The 24,132-nt window shown below is 43.1% G+C and overlaps 1 protein-coding gene and 1 pseudogene across 2 annotated transcripts in view; one reads left to right on the forward strand and one right to left on the reverse strand.

The window, feature by feature from the left end:
- Positions 1–6,038: 6,038 nt before the first annotated feature.
- On the reverse strand, positions 6,039–8,395 carry LOC311148726 (phosphatidylinositol N-acetylglucosaminyltransferase subunit C-like; annotated as a pseudogene). Its single transcript has 2 exons — positions 8,379–8,395; positions 6,039–6,638 (listed from the first exon to the last, which is right to left on the reverse strand). The product of its transcript is annotated as a phosphatidylinositol N-acetylglucosaminyltransferase subunit C-like (transcript).
- Positions 8,396–12,938: 4,543 nt separating this feature from the next.
- Positions 12,939–24,132, forward strand: part of LOC311148727 (protein mono-ADP-ribosyltransferase PARP6-like) — a gene marked incomplete at both ends in the record, with an annotated part of 19,831 nt that continues 8,637 nt past the window's right edge. The window contains 6 exons of the mRNA XM_084185702.1: positions 12,939–13,142; positions 21,232–21,326; positions 21,573–21,633; positions 21,984–22,141; positions 22,736–22,885; positions 23,100–23,238. Of these exons, the coding sequence (XP_084041828.1) occupies positions 12,939–13,142; positions 21,232–21,326; positions 21,573–21,633; positions 21,984–22,141; positions 22,736–22,885; positions 23,100–23,238 (807 nt within the window). The remainder of the gene's footprint in view (positions 13,143–21,231; positions 21,327–21,572; positions 21,634–21,983; positions 22,142–22,735; positions 22,886–23,099; positions 23,239–24,132) is intronic.

Genomic DNA, 24,132 nt, shown 5'->3' on the forward strand with positions numbered 1-24,132 from the left:
GGTGGATGAGGTTAGAGGGTGGATGAGGTTAGGGGTGGATGAGGTTAGGGGGTGGATGAGGTTGGGGGGTGGATGAGGTTAGGGGGTGGATGAGGTTAGGGGTGGATGAGGTTAGGGGGTGGATGAGGTTAGGGGTGGATGAGGTTAGGGGGTGGATGAGGTTAGGGGGTGGATGAGGTTAGGGGGTGGATGAGGTTAGGGGGTGGATGAGGTTAGGGGTGGATGAGGTTAGGGGGTGGATGAGGTTAGGGGGTGGATGAGGTTAGGGGGTGGATGAGGTTAGAGGGTGGATGAGGTTAGGGGGTGGATGAGGTTAGGGGTGGATGAGGTTAGGGGGTGGATGAGGTTAGGGGGTGGATGAGGTTAGGGGTGGATGAGGTTAGGGGGTGGATGAGGTTAGGGGGTGGATGAGGTTAGGGGGTGGATGAGGTTAGGGGTGGATGAGGTTAGGGGGTGGATGAGGTTAGGGGTGGATGAGGTTAGGGGGTGGATGAGGTTAGAGGGTGGATGAGGTTAGGGGGTGGATGAGGTTAGGGGTGGATGAGGTTAGGGGGTGGATGAGGTTAGGGGGTGGATGAGGTTAGGGGGTGGATGAGGTTAGGGGGTGGATGAGGTTAGGGGTGGATGAGGTTAGGGGGTGGATGAGGTTAGGGGGTGGATGAGGTTAGGGGGTGGATGAGGTTAGGGGGTGGATGAGGTTAGGGGGTGGATGAGGTTAGGGGGTGGATGAGGTTAGGGGGTGGATGAGGTTAGAGGGTGGATGAGGTTAGGGGGTGGATGAGGTTAGGGGTGGATGAGGTTAGGGGGTGGATGAGGTTAGGGGGTGGATGAGGTTAGGGGTGGATGAGGTTAGGGGGTGGATGAGGTTAGGGGGTGGATGAGGTTAGGGGGTGGATGAGGTTAGGGGTGGATGAGGTTAGGGGGTGGATGAGGTTAGGGGGTGGATGAGGTTAGGGGTGGATGAGGTTAGGGGGTGGATGAGGTTAGGGGGTGGATGAGGTTAGGGGTGGATGAGGTTAGGGGGTGGATGAGGTTAGGGGGTGGATGAGGTTAGGGGTGGATGAGGTTAGGGGGTGGATGAGGTTAGAGGTGGATGAGGTTAGGGGGTGGATGAGGTTAGGGGGTGGATGAGGTTAGGGGGTGGATGAGGTTAGGGGGTGGATGAGGTTAGGGGGTGGATGAGGTTAGGGGTGGATGAGGTTAGGGGTGGATGAGGTTAGGGGTGGATGAGGTTAGGGGGTGGATGAGGTTAGGGGTGGATGAGGTTAGGGGTGGATGAGGTTAGAGGGTGGATGAGGTTAGGGGGTGGATGAGGTTAGGGGTGGATGAGGTTAGGGGGTGGATGAGGTTAGAGGTGGATGAGGTTAGGGGGTGGATGAGGTTAGGGGGTGGATGAGGTTAGGGGGTGGATGAGGTTAGGGGGTGGATGAGGTTAGGGGGTGGATGAGGTTAGGGGTGGATGAGGTTAGGGGGTGGATGAGGTTAGGGGGTGGATGAGGTTAGGGGGTGGATGAGGTTAGAGGGTGGATGAGGTTAGGGGGTGGATGAGGTTAGGGGTGGATGTGGTTAGGGGGTGGATGAGGTTAGGGGGTGGATGAGGTTAGGGGTGGATGAGGTTAGGGGGTGGATGAGGTTAGGGGGTGGATGAGGTTAGGGGGTGGATGAGGTTAGGGGTGGATGAGGTTAGGGGGTGGATGAGGTTAGGGGTGGATGAGGTTAGGGGGTGGATGAGGTTAGAGGGTGGATGAGGTTAGGGGGTGGATGAGGTTAGGGGTGGATGAGGTTAGGGGGTGGATGAGGTTAGGGGGTGGATGAGGTTAGGGGGTGGATGAGGTTAGGGGTGGATGAGGTTAGGGGGTGGATGAGGTTAGGGGGTGGATGAGGTTAGGGGGTGGATGAGGTTAGGGGGTGGATGAGGTTAGGGGGTGGATGAGGTTAGGGGGTGGATGAGGTTAGGGGGTGGATGAGGTTAGGGGGTGGATGAGGTTAGAGGGTGGATGAGGTTAGGGGGTGGATGAGGTTAGGGGTGGATGAGGTTAGGGGGTGGATGAGGTTAGGGGGTGGATGAGGTTAGGGGTGGATGAGGTTAGGGGGTGGATGAGGTTAGGGGGTGGATGAGGTTAGGGGGTAGATGAGGTTAGGGGTGGATGAGGTTAGGGGGTGGATGAGGTTAGGGGGTGGATGAGGTTAGGGGTGGATGAGGTTAGGGGGTGGATGAGGTTAGGGGTGGATGAGGTTAGGGGGTGGATGAGGTTAGGGGGTGGATGAGGTTAGGGGTGGATGAGGTTAGGGGGTGGATGAGGTTAGGGGGTGGATGAGGTTAGGGGGTGGATGAGGTTAGGGGTGGATGAGGTTAGGGGGTGGATGAGGTTAGGGGGTGGATGAGGTTAGGGGGTGGATGAGGTTAGGGGGTGGATGAGGTTAGGGGGTGGATGAGGTTAGGGGTGGATGAGGTTAGGGGGTGGATGAGGTTAGGGGGTGGATGAGGTTAGGGGTGGATGAGGTTAGGGGTGGATGAGGTTAGGGGTGGATGAGGTTAGGGGGTGGATGAGGTTAGGGGTGGATGAGGTTAGGGGGTGGATGAGGTTAGGGGGTGGATGAGGTTAGGGGGTGGATGAGGTTAGGGGTGGATGAGGTTAGGGGGTGGATGAGGTTAGAGGGTGGATGAGGTTAGGGGTGGATGAGGTTAGGGGGTGGATGAGGTTAGGGGTGGATGAGGTTAGGGGGTGGATGAGGTTAGAGGGTGGATGAGGTTAGGGGTGGATGAGGTTAGGGGGTGGATGAGGTTAGGGGTGGATGAGGTTAGGGGGTGGATGAGGTTAGGGGTGGATGAGGTTAGGGGGTGGATGAGGTTAGAGGGTGGATGAGGTTAGGGGTGGATGAGGTTAGGGGGTGGATGAGGTTAGGGGGTGGATGAGGTTAGGGGGTGGATGAGGTTAGGGGGTGGATGAGGTTAGGGGGTGGATGAGGTTAGGGGGTGGATGAGGTTAGGGGGTGGATGAGGTTAGGGGTGGATGAGGTTAGGGGTGGATGTAGGGCCTACAGTGTCTCCTCAGTGGTCTTTAAGCCGTTAACACAGAGACCATGTTGCTACTTGTTAGTTCACAAAATAATAACAAGAGCTTAATAAAAAAATATAGAACTTTTCACTACTAATTGCTATTATAACTAAAGATTAAGAGCCTATACTAATTATACATTCATTATAAAGTATATATTAATGTAAAGTGTTACCAATATTATAGACCACTCCTACTTTCTCTCCAGCACTAAGACTTGCAGAGACAGTAGCTAGGTTTCCATCCAATTGGGGACAGACTTTCATTCGAATATTCTAAAATCCGCATAAAATCAAATTTTCCCACCAGAGTTGTGTTTCTATCAAATTGATTTGTTGTACATAAAAGGCTGTGCGTGATGACTTAGTGCACATAAAAATACCTTTGGCGGTTAAATTCCCATGTACAGTATTAAAAATACAAGTTCAATGGATTTCCATCGCATTTTCAACTCCACTGATGGTTTTCTCACAAAAACATTTGCGTTATATAGCGAGTGTGCCCACTCTGGTGTTGGCACGTGCGCTCTAGCCAACAGCTCGCAGATACAGTGCAGGTAGGATAGCCAACATGATGAGATTTTATGGATAAAATAGCAATATTATTTGTATTTGTCAAACGGCAGCCAAGCATTGACGATCATGTCACCAGAATAAGACCCTCGATATTTATTGGAAAGGAGCATCAAGCTCATCACCGTGCACTTTCACCACCCTGTGAAGTTCAGCATAACTTATTTCATCCGTAGACTAATAAACTGCATGGTTTCCCGAGTTGTAGTGGGAGGACCACATCACATATCATCGTGTGACTCCCAAGTTTACTTCAATATGATGGTTATTATATCAATATTTGCGCATAAAAGCGTTTCCACCGACATTTCTCGCATAATTAATTTCAACAACACAAAAATATACCAACTTGACTAGCGTATTTTGTTTTGTCGACATTTGGAAAGTTTACCGACAGCTCTTCTGTTTCCATCAGGCCTGTCATTACATTTTATATCCGACGTACTTTACGCCCATAAAAAGGTTGGATGGAAAGCTGGTTAGTGTCTCTCTCTAGCGGAGGATGTGTATACCCGTCATCAGGGCCAAACCATTTTGTTGTCGCGGACACAGCTGTGTCTTATGTAGGCTACTGCAAGTCTCTATAAGTGAATATTGTGTCATCTGCATTGTAATGTGTCCCAGTATGTTCCACCAGTCTTCCACAACAGGTTGTCCTATGTCCATACATGTCCTTGTATCGTTTGAGCCTCCGAGCTTCGTATCATTCAAAACCAAACCATATGTTGTTCATTAATCATGTTGTAAAAAAAAAGGCCAGATTTACTCCAAGTCACTTTAAAATGGCAGTTATGTTGATATACGTTACTGATGGACACATACGACTACTGTGTGCTGTGCTGTGTTCTCCAGTGTACTCTGCAGCAGAGAGCTCTGTTACGGTCTAAGCAGTTGTCTAAAACAGTTGGCATCAGAAACATTCAACGTGCCCTAAAAGGGTAATACGCTGGGATGGTCTAGTGGTCTAAGTGGCTGCCCCCAACATACCAGTGTGAGTGTGGGTTCAAATCCAAGCCTCTGGCATACCCTCTCCTCCTACGTTTCTTGTAAGTCTTTCACTTTCCTATCTAATAAAAATGAAATAAACAAAAAATCACTTTGCCCCACCCCTTAAAATACTGCACTAATACCCACAGCACAAGATACCTATTCTGTTCTGTTCTGTTCTATTCTCTTCTATTCTATTCTCTTCTGTTCTATTCTGTTCTGTTCTATTCTATTCCATTCTATTCTACATTTTACATTTACATTTTAGTCATTTAGCAGACGCTCTTATCCAGAGCGACTTACAGTTAGTGAATATTTTTTATTTTTTTATACTGGCCCCCCGTGGGAATCGAACCCACAACCCTGGCGTTGCAAACGCCAAGCTCTATCAACTGAGCTACATCCCTGCCGGCCATTCCATTCTATTCTATTCTATTCTGTTCTGTTCTGTTCTGTTCTATTCTGTTCTATTCTGTTCTGTTCTATTCTATTCTATTATATTATATTCCATTCTATTCTATTCCATTCTATTTTATTTCATTCTGTTCTATTCTGTTCTGTTCTGTTCTGTTCTGTTCTATTCTATTCTATTCTATTCTATTATATTATATTCTATTCTATTCTGTTCTATTCTGTTCTGTTCTATTCTATTCTATTTTATTCAATTCTGTTCTGTTCTATTCTGTTCTGTTCTGTTCTATTCTATTCTATTCTATTCTGTTCTGTTCTATTCTGTTCTGTTCTGTTCTATTCTATTCTATTCCATTCTATTCTATTCTATTCTATTCCATTCTATTTTATTTTATTTCATTCTGTTCTATTCTGTTCTGTTCTGTTCTATTCTATTCTATTCTATTCTGTTCTATTCTGTTATGTTCTATTCTGTTCTGTTCTATTCTATTCTGTTCTATTTTATTATATTATATTCTGTTCTGTTCTGTTCTATTCTATTCTGTTCTGTTCTGTTCTATTCTATTCTATTCTATTCTATTTTATTCTATTCTGTTCTGTTCTGTTCTATTATGTTCTATTATATTCTATGTTATTCTATGTTATTCTATTTTATTCTATTCTATTCTGTTCTATTTTATTCTATTCTGTTCTATTCTATTGTATTATATTCTGTTCTATTCTGTTCTGTTCTGTTCTGTTCTATTTTGTTCTATTCTATTTGATTCAATTCAATTCAATTATATTCTATTTTATTCTATTCTATTATATTCTATTCTGTTCTGTTACATTTACATTTACATTTTAGTCATTTAGCAGACGCTCTTATCCAGAGCGACTTACAGGTAGTACAGGTTGAATATTTCCTATTTCATTCAACATGGTCACAATCTACCATGCCTCAGAGCCCTTGGCTACTAGACACACATGTTTAGAAGTTGTATAAATTGTTTTTTTTTAAAAGGTCCTTTCCTAGTGGTGGAATCTGAGCAAAGCGTCTTCAGTAGGCAGCAAAGAGCTTCAGTTCCCAGCTGAGAAATCCTCTTCTGTTAAAATAGGAGCAACAGCTTTCTATAAAGTGTTTTCAGGATGCCACTCATCCTCCCAGTCTGGTAGTTGAGGAGGACATTCCCTTACCGTCCTCCTTTACCCATCAATGGAGAAAGCGTGTTAGGTCCTCTCGTATCTCGGCTTCATCCCAGGGTCCCTGGATGTTATCTTTGTCACTCTGCAGTCGGATCAACAGTAGGGGACACAGCAGGGTCACAGTCCCCCCCCAGGCCACAGAGAGCCAAGCCCCCCCACCCCACACACACCCACCAGCACACACACACCCCCAAACCCCCGCGGGGCACGGTCTCTCAGCCGCTGCAGCAGGCAAGGCCATAGGGCAAACACTAACAGGGCCCAGCAGAGCATGGTGAAGGTATGAAGGGAGGAGGGAGAGGAGGAAGAGTCCAGGCCACCGGAGGTGTGCAGGTCCCCGGGGAGGCGCGAGGCCAGGCAGACAGAGGCGAACAGGGCAGCGTTGAGAGAGAGGCTCCCAGGGGGAGAAGGTTGGGCGTAGGCACTTTAACCTGGCTGGCATTGGACTGAATGGGCATTGGATTCCCTTGGTTTGATTGCTGTTATTTTGTCATTTAACATTTTAGGATAGAATAGAATAGAATAGAATAGAATAGAATAGAATAGAATAGAATAGAACATAATATAATAAAATAGAACAGACTAGACTAGAACAGAACAGAATATAATATAATATAATATAATATAATATAATAGAACATAATAGAACATAATAGAATATAATAGAATAGAATAGAATATAATATAATAAAATAGAATAGAATAGAATAGAATAGAACAAAATAGAACAGAACAGAACAGAACAGAACAGAATACAACAGAATATAATACAATAGAATAGAACAGAATATAATAAAATAGAACAGAATAAAATAGAATAAAATAGAATAAATAGAATAAAATAGAATAACATAGAATAACATAGAATATAATAGAACATAATAGAACATAATATAATATAATATAATAAAATAGAATAGAATAGAATAGAATAAAATAAAATAAAATAGAATAGAACAGAACAGAACAGAACAGAATAGAATAGAATACAATAGAATAGAACAGAATATAAAGAAATAGAACAGAACAGAACAGAATAGAACAGAACAGAACAGAATAGAAGAGAACAGACATTGCCATTTTTTAAAACTTTGGCAAAGGGTAAAGTCTACAAAGCGCAGTCCACTCGGTTTGTTACAGATTCTAGTTTTGGAAACAGGAAACTGTATGGAGATCAAATGTTTAAACGATGAGAAAATTAGCAGAATGTCGGCCAAAATCAATCTTGCTCCATTTTCTCCCACTGCCGGCCACTGGGCTTCCTCTCATCACCATATTTGGTAGTGAGTGGAAAAGCCAACCGGATCCTTCACATTTATACATCCAGTGAAATATTGTTCTATCTGTGACTGCACTGTCCATATCTGATGTTAGAGAAGTTTCCACTGAAGAACACTCTGGGTTATTCTGGATAAATACATCTCCAACCATGTGATGGCAGGTGATGTAAAGCAATAACAAGTAACAATATCAATTTATGATCAAATAACATCAAAGGCTGCTCTAAAATCTAACAATACCACTCCAACTCTCATCTTATTATCCGTTTCTTTTAGCCAATCTGAGTCAGTGCAGTACAAGTTGAGTGCCCTTCTCTATTTGCATGCTGAAAGTAAGTAGTTAACTTGTTCTCTGAAATATAGCGTTGTATTTGGTCAAACACAATCCTCTCCATCAGTTTACTAAGAACAGGCAGCAAACTGATTGGGTGGCTGTTAGAGCCAGCAAAATGGTGCTTCACTGTTAGGCAGTGGAATTACTTTAGCTTCCCTGCACGCCATGTCATTTCTGTATGTTATTTTGAGTTGACTGTGTGATGTCTCCTGTAACAGTGGCCAGCCCTTTGAGATTAGCATGATACAGTACTAATCAGCTCTAGAGACTAAGACTGGAGGCTGCATCTGTCTCTGTCTCGTCACGCCCTTCCCCACCACACTGTAGCTGCCCTAGCCTGCTCCCAGATCTGTTTGTGCTGTCTTAGCAACTGGTCAGTGTCTATTCATGTATTGTCCCCCTCCCCCCACAGCTTCTCTAGCCTGGTCCCAGGTAGGCGTGGCAATTGCCATAGGAGTTGGTTGGCAAGACAGCACAAACAGATCTGGGACCAGGCTACAGGCTACCAGACTACCCCTCCCCATCTCATTCTGTAAATTATTTATAGTACACGAATGTCTCCGACATGGCACATCAAAATAACGTTGAACAAAATTGAAGGTATGTGTTGAAATTATCTTCTAGCCTAACCTTAGACCTGTACAATGAACTAACAATGACTTTAATTGAATAACATAGACAGAGAGCCCCAAAGTGTTTTGATGTTCTTACATCTATTTTCTCTTGATACCGCAATCTCCCTAATAACCATCTCCTCTCCTCTCCTCTCCTCTCCTCTCCTCTCCTCTCCTCTCCTCTCCTCTCCTCTCCTCTCCTCTCCTCTCCTCTCCTCTCCTCTCCTCTCCTCTCCTCTCCTCTCCTCTCCTCTCCTCTCCTCTCCTCTCCTCTCCTCTCCTCTCTCCTTGGATCAGGTTAATGTGATCAGCCTCCTACAGGACCTACAGCTGACACAGACAGACAGGCAGGCAGGCAGGCAGGCAGGCAGGCAGGCAGGCAGGCAGGCAGACAGACAGACAGACAGACACCCACAGACCTTTTGCATTACCATTGGGAGACACAGACCCAGTTTATTGTGGATTACCTGGATTACTGCACGCCGACAGTCGCTCCACACTGGACTGGACCCTGTTTCCTATGAACAATGGAACAGATGCCTTTACAAACGTTTTAAGGGTTACTCCTTTTGATTGGATCCTGTTCATATTACTTTTCTTTGCCTTTTATTTTTGTCCTTTTTATCATATTTCTTTTTTTCTCTTTGTTTTCTTGTTTATATTGGAGTTCCAGCGTATTTTTATATATTAACCCATTGGACTGCTAGTTCTCCTCTTGTGGAAAAGGTAAGCATGGAATTATTGTTATTTATACAATGGGTGGGTCTAATCCTGAATGCTGATTGGTAAAAAACCAAGGAATAAATTAATCAAAATAACGTTTTTTATGAAAATATGTCAATCATTATTTGAATATGTTGGTAACCTGTTGTATAAAAGCAATAATGCCTTAAGTGCACCACAGTGACAGTAGACTGTTTATCTTTCCTCCTGGCCTTTTTTTTTTGTTGTTGGTATTTTACCCCCAATTCAGATCTTGTCTCATCGCTGTAACTCCGCAACGGGCTCGGGAGAGACGAAGGTGGAGTCATGCGTCCTCCATCTAACCTAGCTCCTTAATACCCGCCAGTTTAACACGGAAGCCAGCTGTACCCAATGTGTCAGAGGAAACACCGTTCAACTGGCGACTAGGGTCAGCCTGCAGGCACCCGGCCCGCCACAAGGAGTTGATCACATCCTCCTGTTTGTATACATGAGAAGTACATTAGAGCCATAGCAGAGTCAACAGGCGGTAGTAATATGGTGACTTGTTGAACTAAGCCAAGGTATCCCGTACGGGGAAAAAAACGTCACGTAAAATCTATTTCAAATACATTTAGATACATTTTCATCATTGCTAAAAATCCATGTAATGCCTGACAATATTCCAGAAATGCATCGCTATGACATCTCGTCTACAGGGTGGCCAAAGTGGTTCCTAATTCGGCTTCTTAAATTACTCTTTAGTATTGATCAGTGGAGAAATTGTTTTTGGCCACAAAGCCAAAACTTTGCCAGTGATATAATTGTAATTGTGATGGTGAGTAAAAGTTTGATTTCACCTAATTTTTACATTCTGTCATAAAGAGCGCATGTTCAACTTCATACAAAAACAAGATTTCCGATCTCAAGAGGCAAATACACTACAGTAAGTGCCTTTCTTCAACTTAATTAAATACTGAAAAATAATGCCGAGATCAAGGCACTATGCTGTTTTTATAATTGTTTTATTTTAGTTCGTATCGATTTAAACAAAATTATTACGCTCCACGTTTTTTCAAAGTGTAGGTCTAAGACTTGTGCTTCCAATGAGTGGTAATATATGGCCCTACAGTGGATGGTTACCAATGTTATGGTGCATTCGTAACCAAGTGGGAAGTGGGCATTAACCACGTCTGGGAAAAATCGACTTGAAAGCCTCTCCAACTTGTAATTACTAGTTAAATCAGCCATGAATCCAGTTGTGACAGGGGGAATGGAAGCTTGTTATGTGCAACAGGGAGGGGCAATTGAATGCAAGATTCACCAAAAAAATGAAATTGTCCAAAAAATCTAGCCTGTCTATCTATGGGTTAAAGGGTTGATGTGTTGTGCTCGACCCGCTCAGTTTTCCTCCACAAAACTCCAGAATTGACTATTAGATGTTCAATGTTTATTTTGAAAGAAATATAGAATAAAATAAATAGTTTTACCATATTAAAATAAGAGTTCAGTTCACGTACCAGGGTTGAATCACTAATCACATCATATAAATAATAATCTTCAGAATTAACTTTGTCAAAGCAACGAAATAACTAGGGCTTTACAATGATGGTGAAAACTTGGAGTATGTTTTGGGGTAAGTGGGTTAAAATCTTACTAGAAGTCACACAGGGTGCACGGAGGGACATGTCAAAATGCAGAATTAATTAATATTGAAAATCAGATTTTTGAATTCTGATCTATATTAAAGGTGCAATATGCAGAAATCGTCCAGCCATTTCCTGGTTGCTAAAATTCTAATAGTTCGCCAAATTTCAGTTTATGTGACAAAACAAGCAAGTATAAAGAATCATTGTACCATCTAAACCGCTTTAAAACATATTTTCAATAACCAACAAAATATTGTATACTAAACAAAAATATAAACGCAACAAGCAACAATTTAAAAGATTTTACTGAGTTACAGTTCATATAAGGAAATCAGTCAATTGAAATAATTTCATTAGTCCCTAATCTACCGATTTCACATGACTGGGCAGGGGTGCAACCATTGGTGGGCCTGGGAGGACATAGGCCCACCGACTGGGGATCCAGGCCCAGCCAATCAGAATTAGTTTTCCCACACAAAAGGGCTTTATTACAGACAGAAATACTCCTCAGTTTCATCAGCTGTCCGGGTACCCCGTTCAAAGGCAATTCAATATTTTGTCTTGCCCATTCATCCTCTGGATGGCACACGTACACAATCTATGTCTCAATTGTCTCACGGCTTAAAAATCCTTCTGTAGCCCTTCCTTGCAGTCAAATGACCTAGTGGCCTCATGGGTGGGATGTCATCAATATTTTTCATAATTTCATAATTAATTTTTTACAAAATGAAATAAACACAGAAAATCTGGGGTTTCTATGTCAAACAGTTTTGTTATATTTCAGTCTTCTGTGATGTACATAAAGTGTATTATTGGGATGCAAACTCAAAATGGAATACATTTCAACTGTTACATTACATATCTGACATGGTACAGGTGTCTTATTTTTTGTAAGTCCATAACCATGTGTGTGAGGTGTATACTTTTGTTTCAAAGTAGATTTGTTTAAGACTACCAAGAAAAACTCTGTGTGACCCTGATTTAGCCCACTGCAGTAAAAGGTTAACTGGTCTCCTCCCCTTCATCTACACTGATTGAAGTGGATTTAACAAGTGACATCAATAAGGGAGCATAGCTTTCACCTGGATTCACCTGGTCAGTGTATGTCATGGAAAGAGCAGGTGTTCTTAATGTTTTGTACCCTCAGTGTATATAGAAATACATGTAGAGAGGGAACTCATGTACACTAATGTATTGTTGCAGATGAGCTCACCATTGGGACAGAGTTAAAGTCGTTAAGATCATATGTGTTGACCACCACAACAACTGGAATGGATAGCAAAGACTGTTCTGACTGTTGTTGAGGAGGAGCCAAGAACTGACCAAATGGTGAGTCCATGTTTCTACTGTGTAAATGTGTCATGTGCAGCCTCCTCTCTCTGTCTGTTTCTTTCTCTTTCCATCTTCTCTATGACTACAGTGCAGTTAGCCTGTATGACTACAGTACAGTTGGCCTGTATGACTACAGTACAGTTGGCCTGTATGACTACAGTACAGTTAGCCTGTATGACTACAGTACAGTTGGCCTGTATGACTACAGTACAGTTGGCCTGTATGACTACAGTACAGTTAGCCTGTATGACTACAGTACAGTTAGCCTGTATGACTACAGTACAGTTGGCCTGTATGACTACAGTACAGTTGGCCTGTATGACTACAGTACAGTTAGCCTGTATGACTACAGTACAGTTAGCCTCTATGACTACAGTACAGTTGGCCTGTATGACTACAGTACAGTTGGCCTGTATGCATGTGTAATTATAAGAATGTGGAGTATTCCTCCTCTTTATGATTTAGGCCTAGTGTATTTAATGTAGAATCAATAGAATAAAATCAACCTTTTACTAAGCCGAAATGAAGGTATGTGTAAAGTCCATGCCTGTCCTGTCCTAATGACACAGTCCCCTTACGTAGTTTATTTGGGCAGAATCTACCTTTTACTGAATAGAATCTACCTTTTACTGAATAGAATCTACCTTTTACTGAATAGAATCTACCTTTTACTGAATAGAATCTACCTTTTACTGAATAGAATCTACCTTTTACTGAAGGTTTTGGGACATGTCTCAGTCAGTCCGTGTCCCTATGCCTGTCCCAGTGACACAGTCACCTCAGAATAAGTTGATTTGCGCAACCAGATGGGTGAGTGACCTGGGGCTGTCCATGATGGAGGAGAGGAGCTTTGCTCTTACAGCCTCCTTCCATTTTGACCAACAACAGGACGTTGAGTGCCAGCGCTGGACCAACAACCAATCTGATGAGTGCCACTGTACTGACAACCAATCAGAAGAGTGCCACTGGACGGACAACCAATCGGATGAAGTGGAGAGTTGCACCGAGGAGTTGGAGGAGTTCTTATGCGAAATCCAAGTAAAAATGTTCATATAATATCTCTCAATGGAACTATATGGGTTGATATACAGAGCTGTGAAAAAGTATTTGCCCCCTTTCTGATTTTCTTTACTTTTACATATTTTTGATACTGAATGTTATCAGATCTTCAGCCAAAACCTAATATTAGATAAAGGGAACCTGAGTGAACGTATAACACAACAATTACATACTTATTTATTTTATTTCATGAACAAAGTTATGCAACACCCAATGCCCCTGTGTGAAAAAGTAATTGCCCCCTTTACACTCAATAACTGGTTGTGCCACCTTAAGCTGCAATGACTCCATCCAAACACTTCCTGTAGTTGTTGATCAGTATCTCACGTCGCTGTGGAGGAATTTTGGCCCACTCTGTTTTGTACCCATCTCGTCCAAAATGTTGACTCAAGTTTGCCAAAAAGCGCCTGGAAGCACCTGAATGATCATCAAGACTCTGTTCTAGGGACAGATGAGTCAAAAGTATAACTTTTTGGACGACATGGATCTCGTTATGTCTGGCAAAAACCAAGCACTGCATTCCACAGTAAGAACCTCATACCAACGGTCAAGCATGGTGGTGGTAGTGTGATGGTTTGGGGATGCTTTGCTGCCTCAGGACCTGGACTTGCCTTAATAGAAGGAACCATGAATTCTGCTCTGTGTCAGAGGATTCTACAGGAGAATGTCAGACCATCCATCTGTGAGCTGAAGCTGACGTGCAGCTGGGTCATGCAGCAAGACAATGATCCAAAACACACAATCAAGTCTACATGAAAATGGTTAAAAAGCAACACATTTGAAGTTTTGGAATGGCCTAGTCAAAGTCCAGACCTAATCACAATTGAGATGTTGTGGCAGAACTTGAAACGAGCAGTTCATACTTGAAAACCCACAAATGTCGCTGGGTTAAAGCAGTTCTGCATGGAAGAGTGGGCCAAAATTCCTCCACAGCGACATGAGAGACTGATCAACAGCTACAGGAAGCATTTGGATGGAGTCATTGCAGCTAAAGGTGACACAACCAGTTATTGAGTGTAGAGGGGGCAATTACTTTTTCACACAGGGGAATTGGGTGTTGCATAACTTTGTTCATGAAATAAAATAAATAAGTATGTAATTGTTGTGTTATTCGTTTACTCAGGTTCACTTTATCTAATATTAGGTTCTGGTTGAAGATCTGATAACATTCAGTATCAAAAATATGCAAAAGTAGAGAAAATTACAAAGGGGGCAAATACCTTTTCACAGCACTGTAGTCTGGTTTATATACCACAGAGTGCTGGAGTTCCTATTGCAAAACAAGTCCTAACACAAGCACTATTGTGGGAAATGTAGTAGAGACCCAAAACAAGTTTGCTGGTACAGTGTGTATCCTAGTCTCTGAATGGATCTGTCTATGGGTTGTGGCTCACACCGTGTGGGGATTAGGCATGGTTCTATCTATGGGTTGTGGCTCACACTGTGTGGGGATTAGCAACGGTTATATCTATGGGTTGTGGCTCACACTGTGTGGGGATTAGGAATGGTTCTATCTATGGGTTGTGGCTTACACTGTGTGGGGATTAGCAACGGTTATATCTATGGGTTGTGGCTCACACTGTGTGGGGATTAGGAATGGTTCTATCTATGGGTTGTGGCTCACACTGTGTGGGGATTAGGAATGGTTCTATTGATGGGTTGTGGCTCACACTGTGTTGGGATTAGGAATGGTTCTATCTATGGGTTGTGGCTCACACTGTGTGGGGATTAGGAATGGTTCTATCTATGGGTTGTGGCTCACACTGTGTGGGGATTAGCAACGGTTATATCTATGGGTTGTGGCTCACACTGTGTGGGGATTAGGAATGGTTCTATCTATGGGTTGTGGCTCACACTGTGTGGGGATTAGGAATGGTTCTATCTATGGGTTGTGGCTCACACTGTGTGGGGATTAGCAATGGTTCTATCTATGGGTTGTGGCTCACACTGTGTGGGGATTAGGAATGGTTCTATCTATGGGTTGTGGCTCACACTGTGTGGGGATTAGGAATGGTTCTATCTATGGGTTGTGGCTCACACTGTGTGGGGATTAGGCATGGTTCTATCTATGGGTTGTGGCTCACACTGTGTTGGGATTAGCAATGGTTCTATCTATGGGTTGTGGCTCACACTGTGTGGGGATTAGGCATGGTTCTATCTATGGGTTGTGGCTCACACTGTGTGGGGATTAGGAATGGTTCTATCTATGGGTTGTTGCTCACACTGTGTTGGGATTAGCAATGGTTCTATCTATGGGTTGTGGCTCACACTGTGTGGGGATTAGGCATGGTTCTATCTATGGGTTGTGGCTCACACTGTGTGGGGATTAGGAATGGTTCTATCTATGGGTTGTGGCTCACACTGTGTGGGGATTAGGAATGGTTCTATCTATGGGTTGTGGCTCACACTGTGTGGGGATTAGGAATGGTTCTATCTATGGGTTGTGGCTCACACTGTGTGGGGATTAGGAATGGTTCTATCTATGGGTTGTGGCTCACACTGTGTGGGGATTAGGAATGGTTCTATCTATGGGTTGTGGCTCACACTGTGTGGGGATTAGGAATGGTTCACAGAGAGCAAGGCTAACATATGGCCACAGCTCCACGAGCCAGCTGATCCTGCAGTACAGCCCCTTAACTCAACTCAGAGTAACACCACAGCAACACTCCTCACACCACATAAAGAGGAGCAATGAGAGAGCCCCTTAGCTCTCCTCTGAATACATTCACATTTTAGTCATTTAGCAGACACTCACGATAAGTGCATTCAGCTACAGTAATTAAAATAACCACATATCATAATCCTTACAAGCTAAATCTTCTTCCAAATATGTGCAAAATCAGTGCTAGTAAAGGAAACACGATGAGAGTGCTTAGTTGCTTTGTTAGTGGAGGCCGAACTCCACACAATAGAGCACTGACCCCATGAAAAGTCTGATCATAACTTCCAATGGTCTGTAACGCATTAGTGCCATTTTGTGTACTCCCTGTTGTACTCTCTGTTGTACTCTCTGTTGTCTGTTGTACTCTCTGTTGTACTCCCTGTTGTACTCTCTGTTGTCTGTTGTACTCTCTGTTGTACTCTCTGTTGTCTGTTGTACTCTCTGTTGTACTCTCTGTTGTCTGTTGTACTCTCTGTTGTACTCTCTGTTGTACTCTCTGTTGTCTGTTGTACTCTCTGTTGTACTCTCTGTTGTCTGTTGTACTCTCTGTTGTACTCTCTGTTGTACTCTCTGTTGTCTGTTGTACTCTCTGTTGTACTCTCTGTTGTACTCTTTGTTGTAATCTCTGTTGTCTGTTGTACTCTCTGCTTTACTCTGTGGTACTCTCTGTTTTCTGTTGTACTCTCTGTTGTAATCTCTGCTGTACTCTGTTGTACTCTCTGTTGTCTGTTGTACTCCCTGTTGTACTCTCTGTTGTATGTTGTACTCTCTGTTGTACTCTCTGTTGTACTCCCTGTTGTAGTCTCTGTTGTCTGTTGTACTCTCTGTTGTACTCTCTGTTGTACTCTCGGTTGTCTTTTGTACTCTCTGTTTTACTCTCTGTTGTACTCCCTGTTGTACTCCCTGTTGTACTCTCTGTTGTCTTTTGTTCTCTCTGTTGTACTCTCTGTTGTACTCTCTGTTATATTCTCTGTTGTACTCTCTGTTGTCTGTTCTACTCTGTTGTCTGTTCTACTCTGTTGTCTGTTGTACTCTCTGTTGTACTCTCTGTTGTACTCCCTGTTGTACTCCCTGTTGTACTCTCTGTTGTCTTTTGTTCTCTGTGTTGTACTCTCTGCTGTACTCTGTGTTGTACTCTCTGTTGTCTGTTGTACTCTCTGCTGTACTCTGTTGTACTCTCTGTTGTCTGTTGTACTCCCTGTTGTACTCTCTGTTGTATGTTGTACTCTCTGTTGTCTGTTGTACTCCCTGTTGTACTCTCTGTTGTATGTTGTACTCTCTGTTGTCTGTTGTACTCTCTGTTGTACTCTCTGTTGTACTCTCTGTTGTCTGTTGTACTCTCTGTTGTACTCTCTGTTGTACTCTCTGTTGTCTGTTGTACTCCCTGTTGTCTGTTGTACTCTCTGTTGTACTCTCTGTTGTACTCTTTGTTGTACTCTCTGTTGTCTGTTGTACTCTCTGCTGTACTCTGTGGTACTCTCTGTTTTCTGTTGTACTCTCTGTTGTAATCTCTGTTGTACTCCCTGTTGTACTCTCTGTTTTACTCTCTGTTGTACTCACGGTTGTACTCCCTGTTGTACTCTCTGTTGTCTTTTGTTCTCTCTGTTGTACTCTCTGTTGTACTCTCTGTTGTACTCTCTGTTGTACTCTCTGTTGTCTGTTGTACTCCCTGTTGTACTCTCTGTTGTACTCTCTGTTGTACTCCCTGTTGTACTCCCTGTTGTACTCCCTGTTGTACTCTCTGTTGTCTTTTGTTCTCTCTGTTGTACTCTCTGCTGTACTCTGTGGTACTCTCTGTTGTCTGTTGTACTCTCTGTTGTACTCTCTGTTGGACTCCCTGTTGTACTCTCTGTTGTCTGTTGTACTCTCTGCTGTACTCTGTTGTACTCTCTGTTGTCTGTTGTACTCTCTGTTGTACTCTCTGTTGTCTGTTGTACTCTCTGTTGTCTGTTGTACTCTCTGTTGTACTCTCTGTTGTCTGTTGTACTCTCTGTTGTACTCTCTGTTGTACTCTCTGTTGTCTGTTGTACTCCCTGTTGTCTGTTGTACTCTCTGTTGTACTCTCTGTTGTACTCTTTGTTCTACTCTCTGTTGTCTGTTGTACTCTCTGCTGTACTCTGTGGTACTCTCTGTTTTCTGTTGTACTCTCTGTTGTAATCTCTGTTGTACTCCCTGTTGTACTCTCTGTTTTCTGTTGTACTCTCTGTTGTAATCTCTGCTGTACTCTGTTGTACTCTCTGTTGTCTGTTGTACTCCCTGTTGTACTCTCTGTTGTATGTTGTACTCTCTGTTGTACTCTCTGTTGTACTCCCTGTTGTAGTCTCTGTTGTCTGTTGTACTCGCTGTTGTACTCTCTGTTGTACTCTCTGTTTTCTGTTGTACTCTCTGTTGTAATCTCTGTTGTACTCCCTGTTGTACTCTCTGTTGTCTGTTGTACTCTCTGTTGTACTCTCTGTTGTACTCTTTGTTGTACTCTCTGTTGTCTGTTGTACTCTCTGCTGTACTCTGTGGTACTCTCTGTTTTCTGTTGTACTCTCTGTTGTAATCTCTGTTGTACTCCCTGTTGTACTCTCTGTTGTCTGTTGTACTCTCTGTTGTACTCTCTGTTGTACTCTTTGTTGTACTCTCTGTTGTCTGTTGTACTCTCTGCTGTACTCTGTGGTACTCTCTGTTTTCTGTTGTACTCTCTGTTTTACTCTCTGTTGTACTCTCTGTTGTACTCACGGTTGTACTCTCTGTTGTACTCTCTGTTGTCTTTTGTTCTCTCTGTTGTACTCTCTGTTGTACTCTCTGTTGTAATCTCTGTTGTCTGTTCTACTCTGTTGTCTGTTCTACTCTGTTGTCTGTTGTACTCTCTGTTGTACTCTCTGTTGTAATCCCTGTTGTACTCCCTGTTGTACTCTCTGTTGTCTTTTGTTCTCTCTGTTGTACTCTCTGCTGTACTCTGTGGTACTCTCTGTTGTCTGTTGTACTCTCTGTTGTACTCTCTGTTGGACTCCCTGTTGTACTCTCTGTTGTCTGTTGTACTCTCTGCTGTACTCTGTTGTACTCTCTGTTGTCTGTTGTACTCTCTGTTGTACTCTCTGTTGTCTGTTGTACTCTCTGTTGTCTGTTGTACTCTCTGTTGTACTCTCTGTTGTACTCTCTGTTGTCTGTTGTACTCTCTGTTGTACTCTCTGTTGTCTGTTGTACTCCCTGTTGTCTGTTGTACTCTCTGTTGTACTCTCTGTTGTACTCTTTGTTCTACTCTCTGTTGTCTGTTGTACTCTCTGCTGTACTCTGTGGTACTCTCTGTTTTCTGTTGTACTCTCTGTTGTAATCTCTGTTGTACTCCCTGTTGTACTCTCTGTTGTCTGTTGTACTCTCTGCTGTACTCTGTTGTACTCTCTGTTGTCTGTTGTACTCCCTGTTGTACTCTCTGTTGTATGTTGTACTCTCTGTTGTACTCTCTGTTGTACTCCCTGTTGTAGTCTCTGTTGTCTGTTGTACTCGCTGTTGTACTCTCTGTTGTACTCTCTGTTGTCTGTTGTACTCTCTGTTGTACTCTCTGTTGTACTCCCTGTTGTACTCCCTGTTGTACTCTCTGTTGTCTTTTGTTCTCTCTGTTGTACTCTCTGTTGTACTCTCTGTTGTCTGTTCTACTCTGTTGTCTGTTCTACTCTGTTGTCTGTTGTACTCGCTGTTGTACTCTCTGTTGTCTTTTGTTCTCTCTGTTGTACTCTCTGCTGTACTCTGTGGTACTCTCTGTTGTCTGTTGTACTCTCTGTTGTACTCTCTGTTGTACTCCCTGTTGTACTCTCTGTTGTCTGTTGTACTCTCTGCTGTACTCTGTTGTACTCTCTGTTGTCTGTTGTACTCCCTGTTGTACTCTCTGTTGTATGTTGTACTCTCTGTTGTACTCTTTGTTGTACTCCCTGTTGTAGTCTCTGTTGTCTGTTGTACTCTCTGTTGTACTCTCTGTTGTACTCTCTGTTGTCTGTTGTACTCTCTGTTGTCTGTTGTACTCCCTGTTGTACTCTCTGTTGTATGTTGTACTCTCTGTTGTACTCTCTGTTGTACTCCCTGTTGTACTCTCTGTTGTCTGTTGTACTCTCTGCTGTACTCTGTTGTACTCTCTGTTGTCTGTTGTACTCCCTGTTGTACTCTCTGTTGTATGTTGTACTCTCTGTTGTACTCTTTGTTGTACTCCCTGTTGTAGTCTCTGTTGTCTGTTGTACTCTCTGTTGTACTCTCTGTTGTACTCTCTGTTGTCTGTTGTACTCTCTGTTGTCTGTTGTACTCTCTGTTGTCTGTTGTACTCTCTGTTGTACTCCCTGTTGTACTCCCTGTTGTACTCTCTGTTGTCTGTTATATTCCCTGTTGTACTCTCTGTTGTCTGTTGTACTCCCTGTTGTACTCTCTGTTGTCTGTTGTACTCTCTGTTGTCTGTTGTACTCTCTGTTGTCTGTTGTACTCCCTGTTGTACTCTCTGTTGTCTGTTGTACTCTCTGTTGTCTGTTGTACTCTCTGTTGTACTCTCTGTTGTACTCTCTTTTGTCTTTTGTTCTCTCTGTTGTAATCTCTGCTGTACTCTGTTATACTCTCTGTTGTCTGTTGTACTCCCTGTTGTCTGTTGCACTCTCTGTTGTACTCTCTGTTGTACTCTCTGTTGTACTCTCTGTTGTACTCTCTGTTGTCTGTTGTACTCTCTGTTGTACTCTCTGTTGTCTGTTGTACTCTCTGTTGTCTGTTGTACTCTCTGTTGTACTCTCTGTTGTACTCTCTGTTTTACCCTCTGTTGTACTCACTGTTGTATTCTCTGTTGTCTGTTGTACTCTCTGTTGTACTCTCTGTTGTCTGTTGTACTCTCTGTTGTCTGTTGTACTCTCTGTTGTACTCTCTGTTGTACTCTCTGTTTTACCCTCTGTTGTACTCACTGTTGTACTCTCTATTGTTTGTTGTACTCTCTGTTGTACTCCCTGTTGTCTGTTGTACTCTCTGTTGTACTCTCTGTTGTACTCTCAGTTTTACTCTCTGTTGTCTGTTGTACTCTCTGTTGTACTCTTTGTTGTACTCTCTGTTGTATTCTCTGCTGTACCCTCTGTTGTGCTCTCTGTTGTACTCTCTGTTTTACTCTCTGTTGTCTGTTGTACTCTCTGTTGTACTCTTTGTTGTACTCTCTGTTGTATTCTCTGTTGTACTCTGTTTTATATTCTCTGTTGTCTGTTGTACTCTCTGTTGTCTGTTGTGCTCTCTGTTGTACTCCCTGTTGTACTCTCTGTTGTCTGTTGTCCTCTGTGTTGTACTCTCTGTTGTACTCTCTGTTTTACTCTGTGTTGTCTCTCTCTCTCTCTGTTATTCTTGAAGCTATTGTGTCTAGTACTGTTTACATCTTTGAGGTAAATGTGTTGTTTTCTCTCTCTGTAGGAGGGCTGTTCTACTGACCTCTACAGACATCCTCAGCTGGACATGGATATAGATTCAGTGAAGGCCATCTACACTGACACGGCTGTCTCCGTCAGGTACAACCAGTTACCTAGTAACCTTGCTTTGCTTAACTTATTGACAGAGATAGTAGGATGTGGTTTTAATTAAAGGGGTACAATGGGAAGGCATCTGCTCTCAGTGAAATGCTTGTTATCATTTAACACGTACGGAAAAGTACGAAAGAGTTCAAAAATATATGGATGTCTGGATAAGAACGTCTGCTAAATGACTGGAATGTATATGACTCCTGACCTTCTCTCTCTCTCCTTCCTCCTCTCCAGAGAGTATGGCTCCATTGACGATGTGGATGTTGACATGCTAATCAATGTCAGCTTCCTGGATGTGAGTCGACTACACTATCCACCATTATCATGATATGTGTCACATACAAGTATATATTTTAAGTTGTATACGATGCCCCTGAGGATTTTCCCATGTTGTATACGATGCCCCTGAGGATTTTTCCATGTTGTATATGATGCCCCTGAGGATCTTCCCATGTTGTATATGATGCCCCTGAGGATCTTCCCATGTTGTACGTGATGCCCCTTGGGATCTTCCCATGTTGTATATGATGCCCCTGAGGATCTTCCCATGTTGTGTATGATGCCCCTGAGGATCTTCCCATGTTGTATATGATGCCCCTGAGGATCTTCCCATGTTTCTGACACTGTTTGTTGTCTTGTCTCCAGGATGAAGTAGCCAGGGCCTGGAAGATCATCCCAACAGAGCCTATTATCGTCCGGCTGCGCTTCTCTCTGTCCCAATACCTGAATGGGCCAGCACCCTCTGTGGAGGTGTTCCAACCTTCTAACAGAGAAGGGTTCAGCCTGGGACTACAGCTGCAGAAGTGAGCATGCTAAGACTCCCCTCTCACTATAGACCTAGAGTTCTATTCTATTCTATTCTATTCTAGTCTATTATATTCTATTCTAGTCTATTCTAGTCTATTCTAGTCTATTCCAGTCTAGTCTAGTCTATTCTATTCTATTCTATTCTAGTCTATTCTAGTCTATTCTATAACTATTCTATTCTATTCTAGTCTATTCTAGTCTATTCTATTCTATTCTATTCTAGTCTATTCTAGTCTATTCCAGTCTAGTCTAGTTTAGATTAGTCTAGTCTAGTTTAGTCTATATCTCACCAACACAGTGGAAGCTGCATTTTCTCCTCAAAGCATTCACTGGAAAGCATTACAACTACACTATTATATATACTATTATATCTGTCTGGAAGGACCATTGTCATGGCCCAAGGGATCATTTAGGCAGGGCTACCCCCTCATCACCAGAGTGTGATTTCAAATCACCTCTGCTACAATACGTTTTACTATTAGAACTACTCAGAATGTGAAAAGAGAAATCAATGGAGGCAATGGAGTGGACAGAACAAAAAGCAAAGCAATGGAGGTGAGTGATGACCTCTCTCTCCTCCTCTCTCCCAGGGTCCTCTCTAGCTTTGCGTCCCAGCAGTGGAAGTACCTGAGTAATGAAACCCTCACTGCCCAACAGAAGATCAGACACACTTGGTTCAAACCTGGAGGAACCATCAAGAGGTTCAGGGCTGGACTCGGCATCCTGTCACCCATGTCCAAGTACACTACTACAGTGCACACTCAGTCTTAGTCGACTTCTGTATCTTTAGCCTAGTGGTGTATTCTGAATAAGTTTAAGCAATATGGCATCAATTCAGATATATAGGAGTGGCTAGTGTTAGGTCTAGGGGTTGTTTCTGCATAGCCTTGTAGTTTCATGGATCTTTCGTTCTCAGTGTCATCATAATCTCTGCTCCCTCCCTGTGTGACCCAGGTCCAGTGGCCAGGAGCATGTTCTGAAGGTGAAGATGATTGGACCGGAGCTGAAAGTGAATCTCCTCATGAATCGGACAATGGCTTACACCATCAAGAACCCCAGAGGAGAACTCCACACTTACACAACTAATGGCAAGGTATGGCCAGGACCTATCCTCAGCTATACTCAACTACCTACCTAGTATGGCCAGGACCTATCCTCAGCTAACCTCAACTATACTCAACTACCTACCTAGTATGGCCAGGACCTATCCTCAGCTAACCTCAACTATACTCAACTACCTACCTAGTATGGCCAGGACCTATCCTCAGCTAACCTCAACTATACTCAACTACCTACCTAGTATGGCCAGGACCTATCCTCAGCTAACCTCAACTATACTCAACTACCTACCTAGTATGGCCAGGACCTATCCTCAGCTAACCTCAACTATACTCAACTACCTACCTAGTATGGCCAGGACCTATCCTCAGCTAACCTCAACTATACTCAACTACCTACCTAGTATGGCCAGGACCTATCCTCAGCTATACTCAACTACCTAGCTACCGACCTAGCTACTGTAAGCCACACACATACTCAGCTGTCCCCATAGGAGAACCCTTTGGATAGCCCTTTTTGGTTCCAGGTAGGACCCTTTTAATATCCATGTAGAACCCTCTGTGGAAAGGGTTCTACATGGAACCCAAAAGGGTTCTACCTGCAACCAAAAGCGTTCTGGAACCAAAAAGGTTTATCCAAAGGGTTCTCCTATGGGGACAGCCAAAGAACGCTTTTAGGGTCTAGATAGCACCTTTTTTTCAAAGAGTGCAGGTCTAATTAATGCCATATTAGCCTGGTTTCTGTACTCCTATGGTCGCTGTGGCAACAAAACACAAATAAATCCAGGACCAGGATAATGCCACATATGGTTACTAAAATGCTTGAAATTGTTGCGCATTTGCTCATTCAAATTAGCCATCTTCAGTGTTAACGTTATTTTCTCTTGTTTTGTTTTCCATCCATGTGACATCATGTTTTGTCCTCTCTT

The sequence above is a fragment of the Coregonus lavaretus genome (assembly GCF_964263955.1).
Source record: "Coregonus lavaretus genome assembly, chromosome: 21".
Lineage (NCBI taxonomy): Eukaryota > Metazoa > Chordata > Actinopteri > Salmoniformes > Salmonidae > Coregonus > Coregonus lavaretus.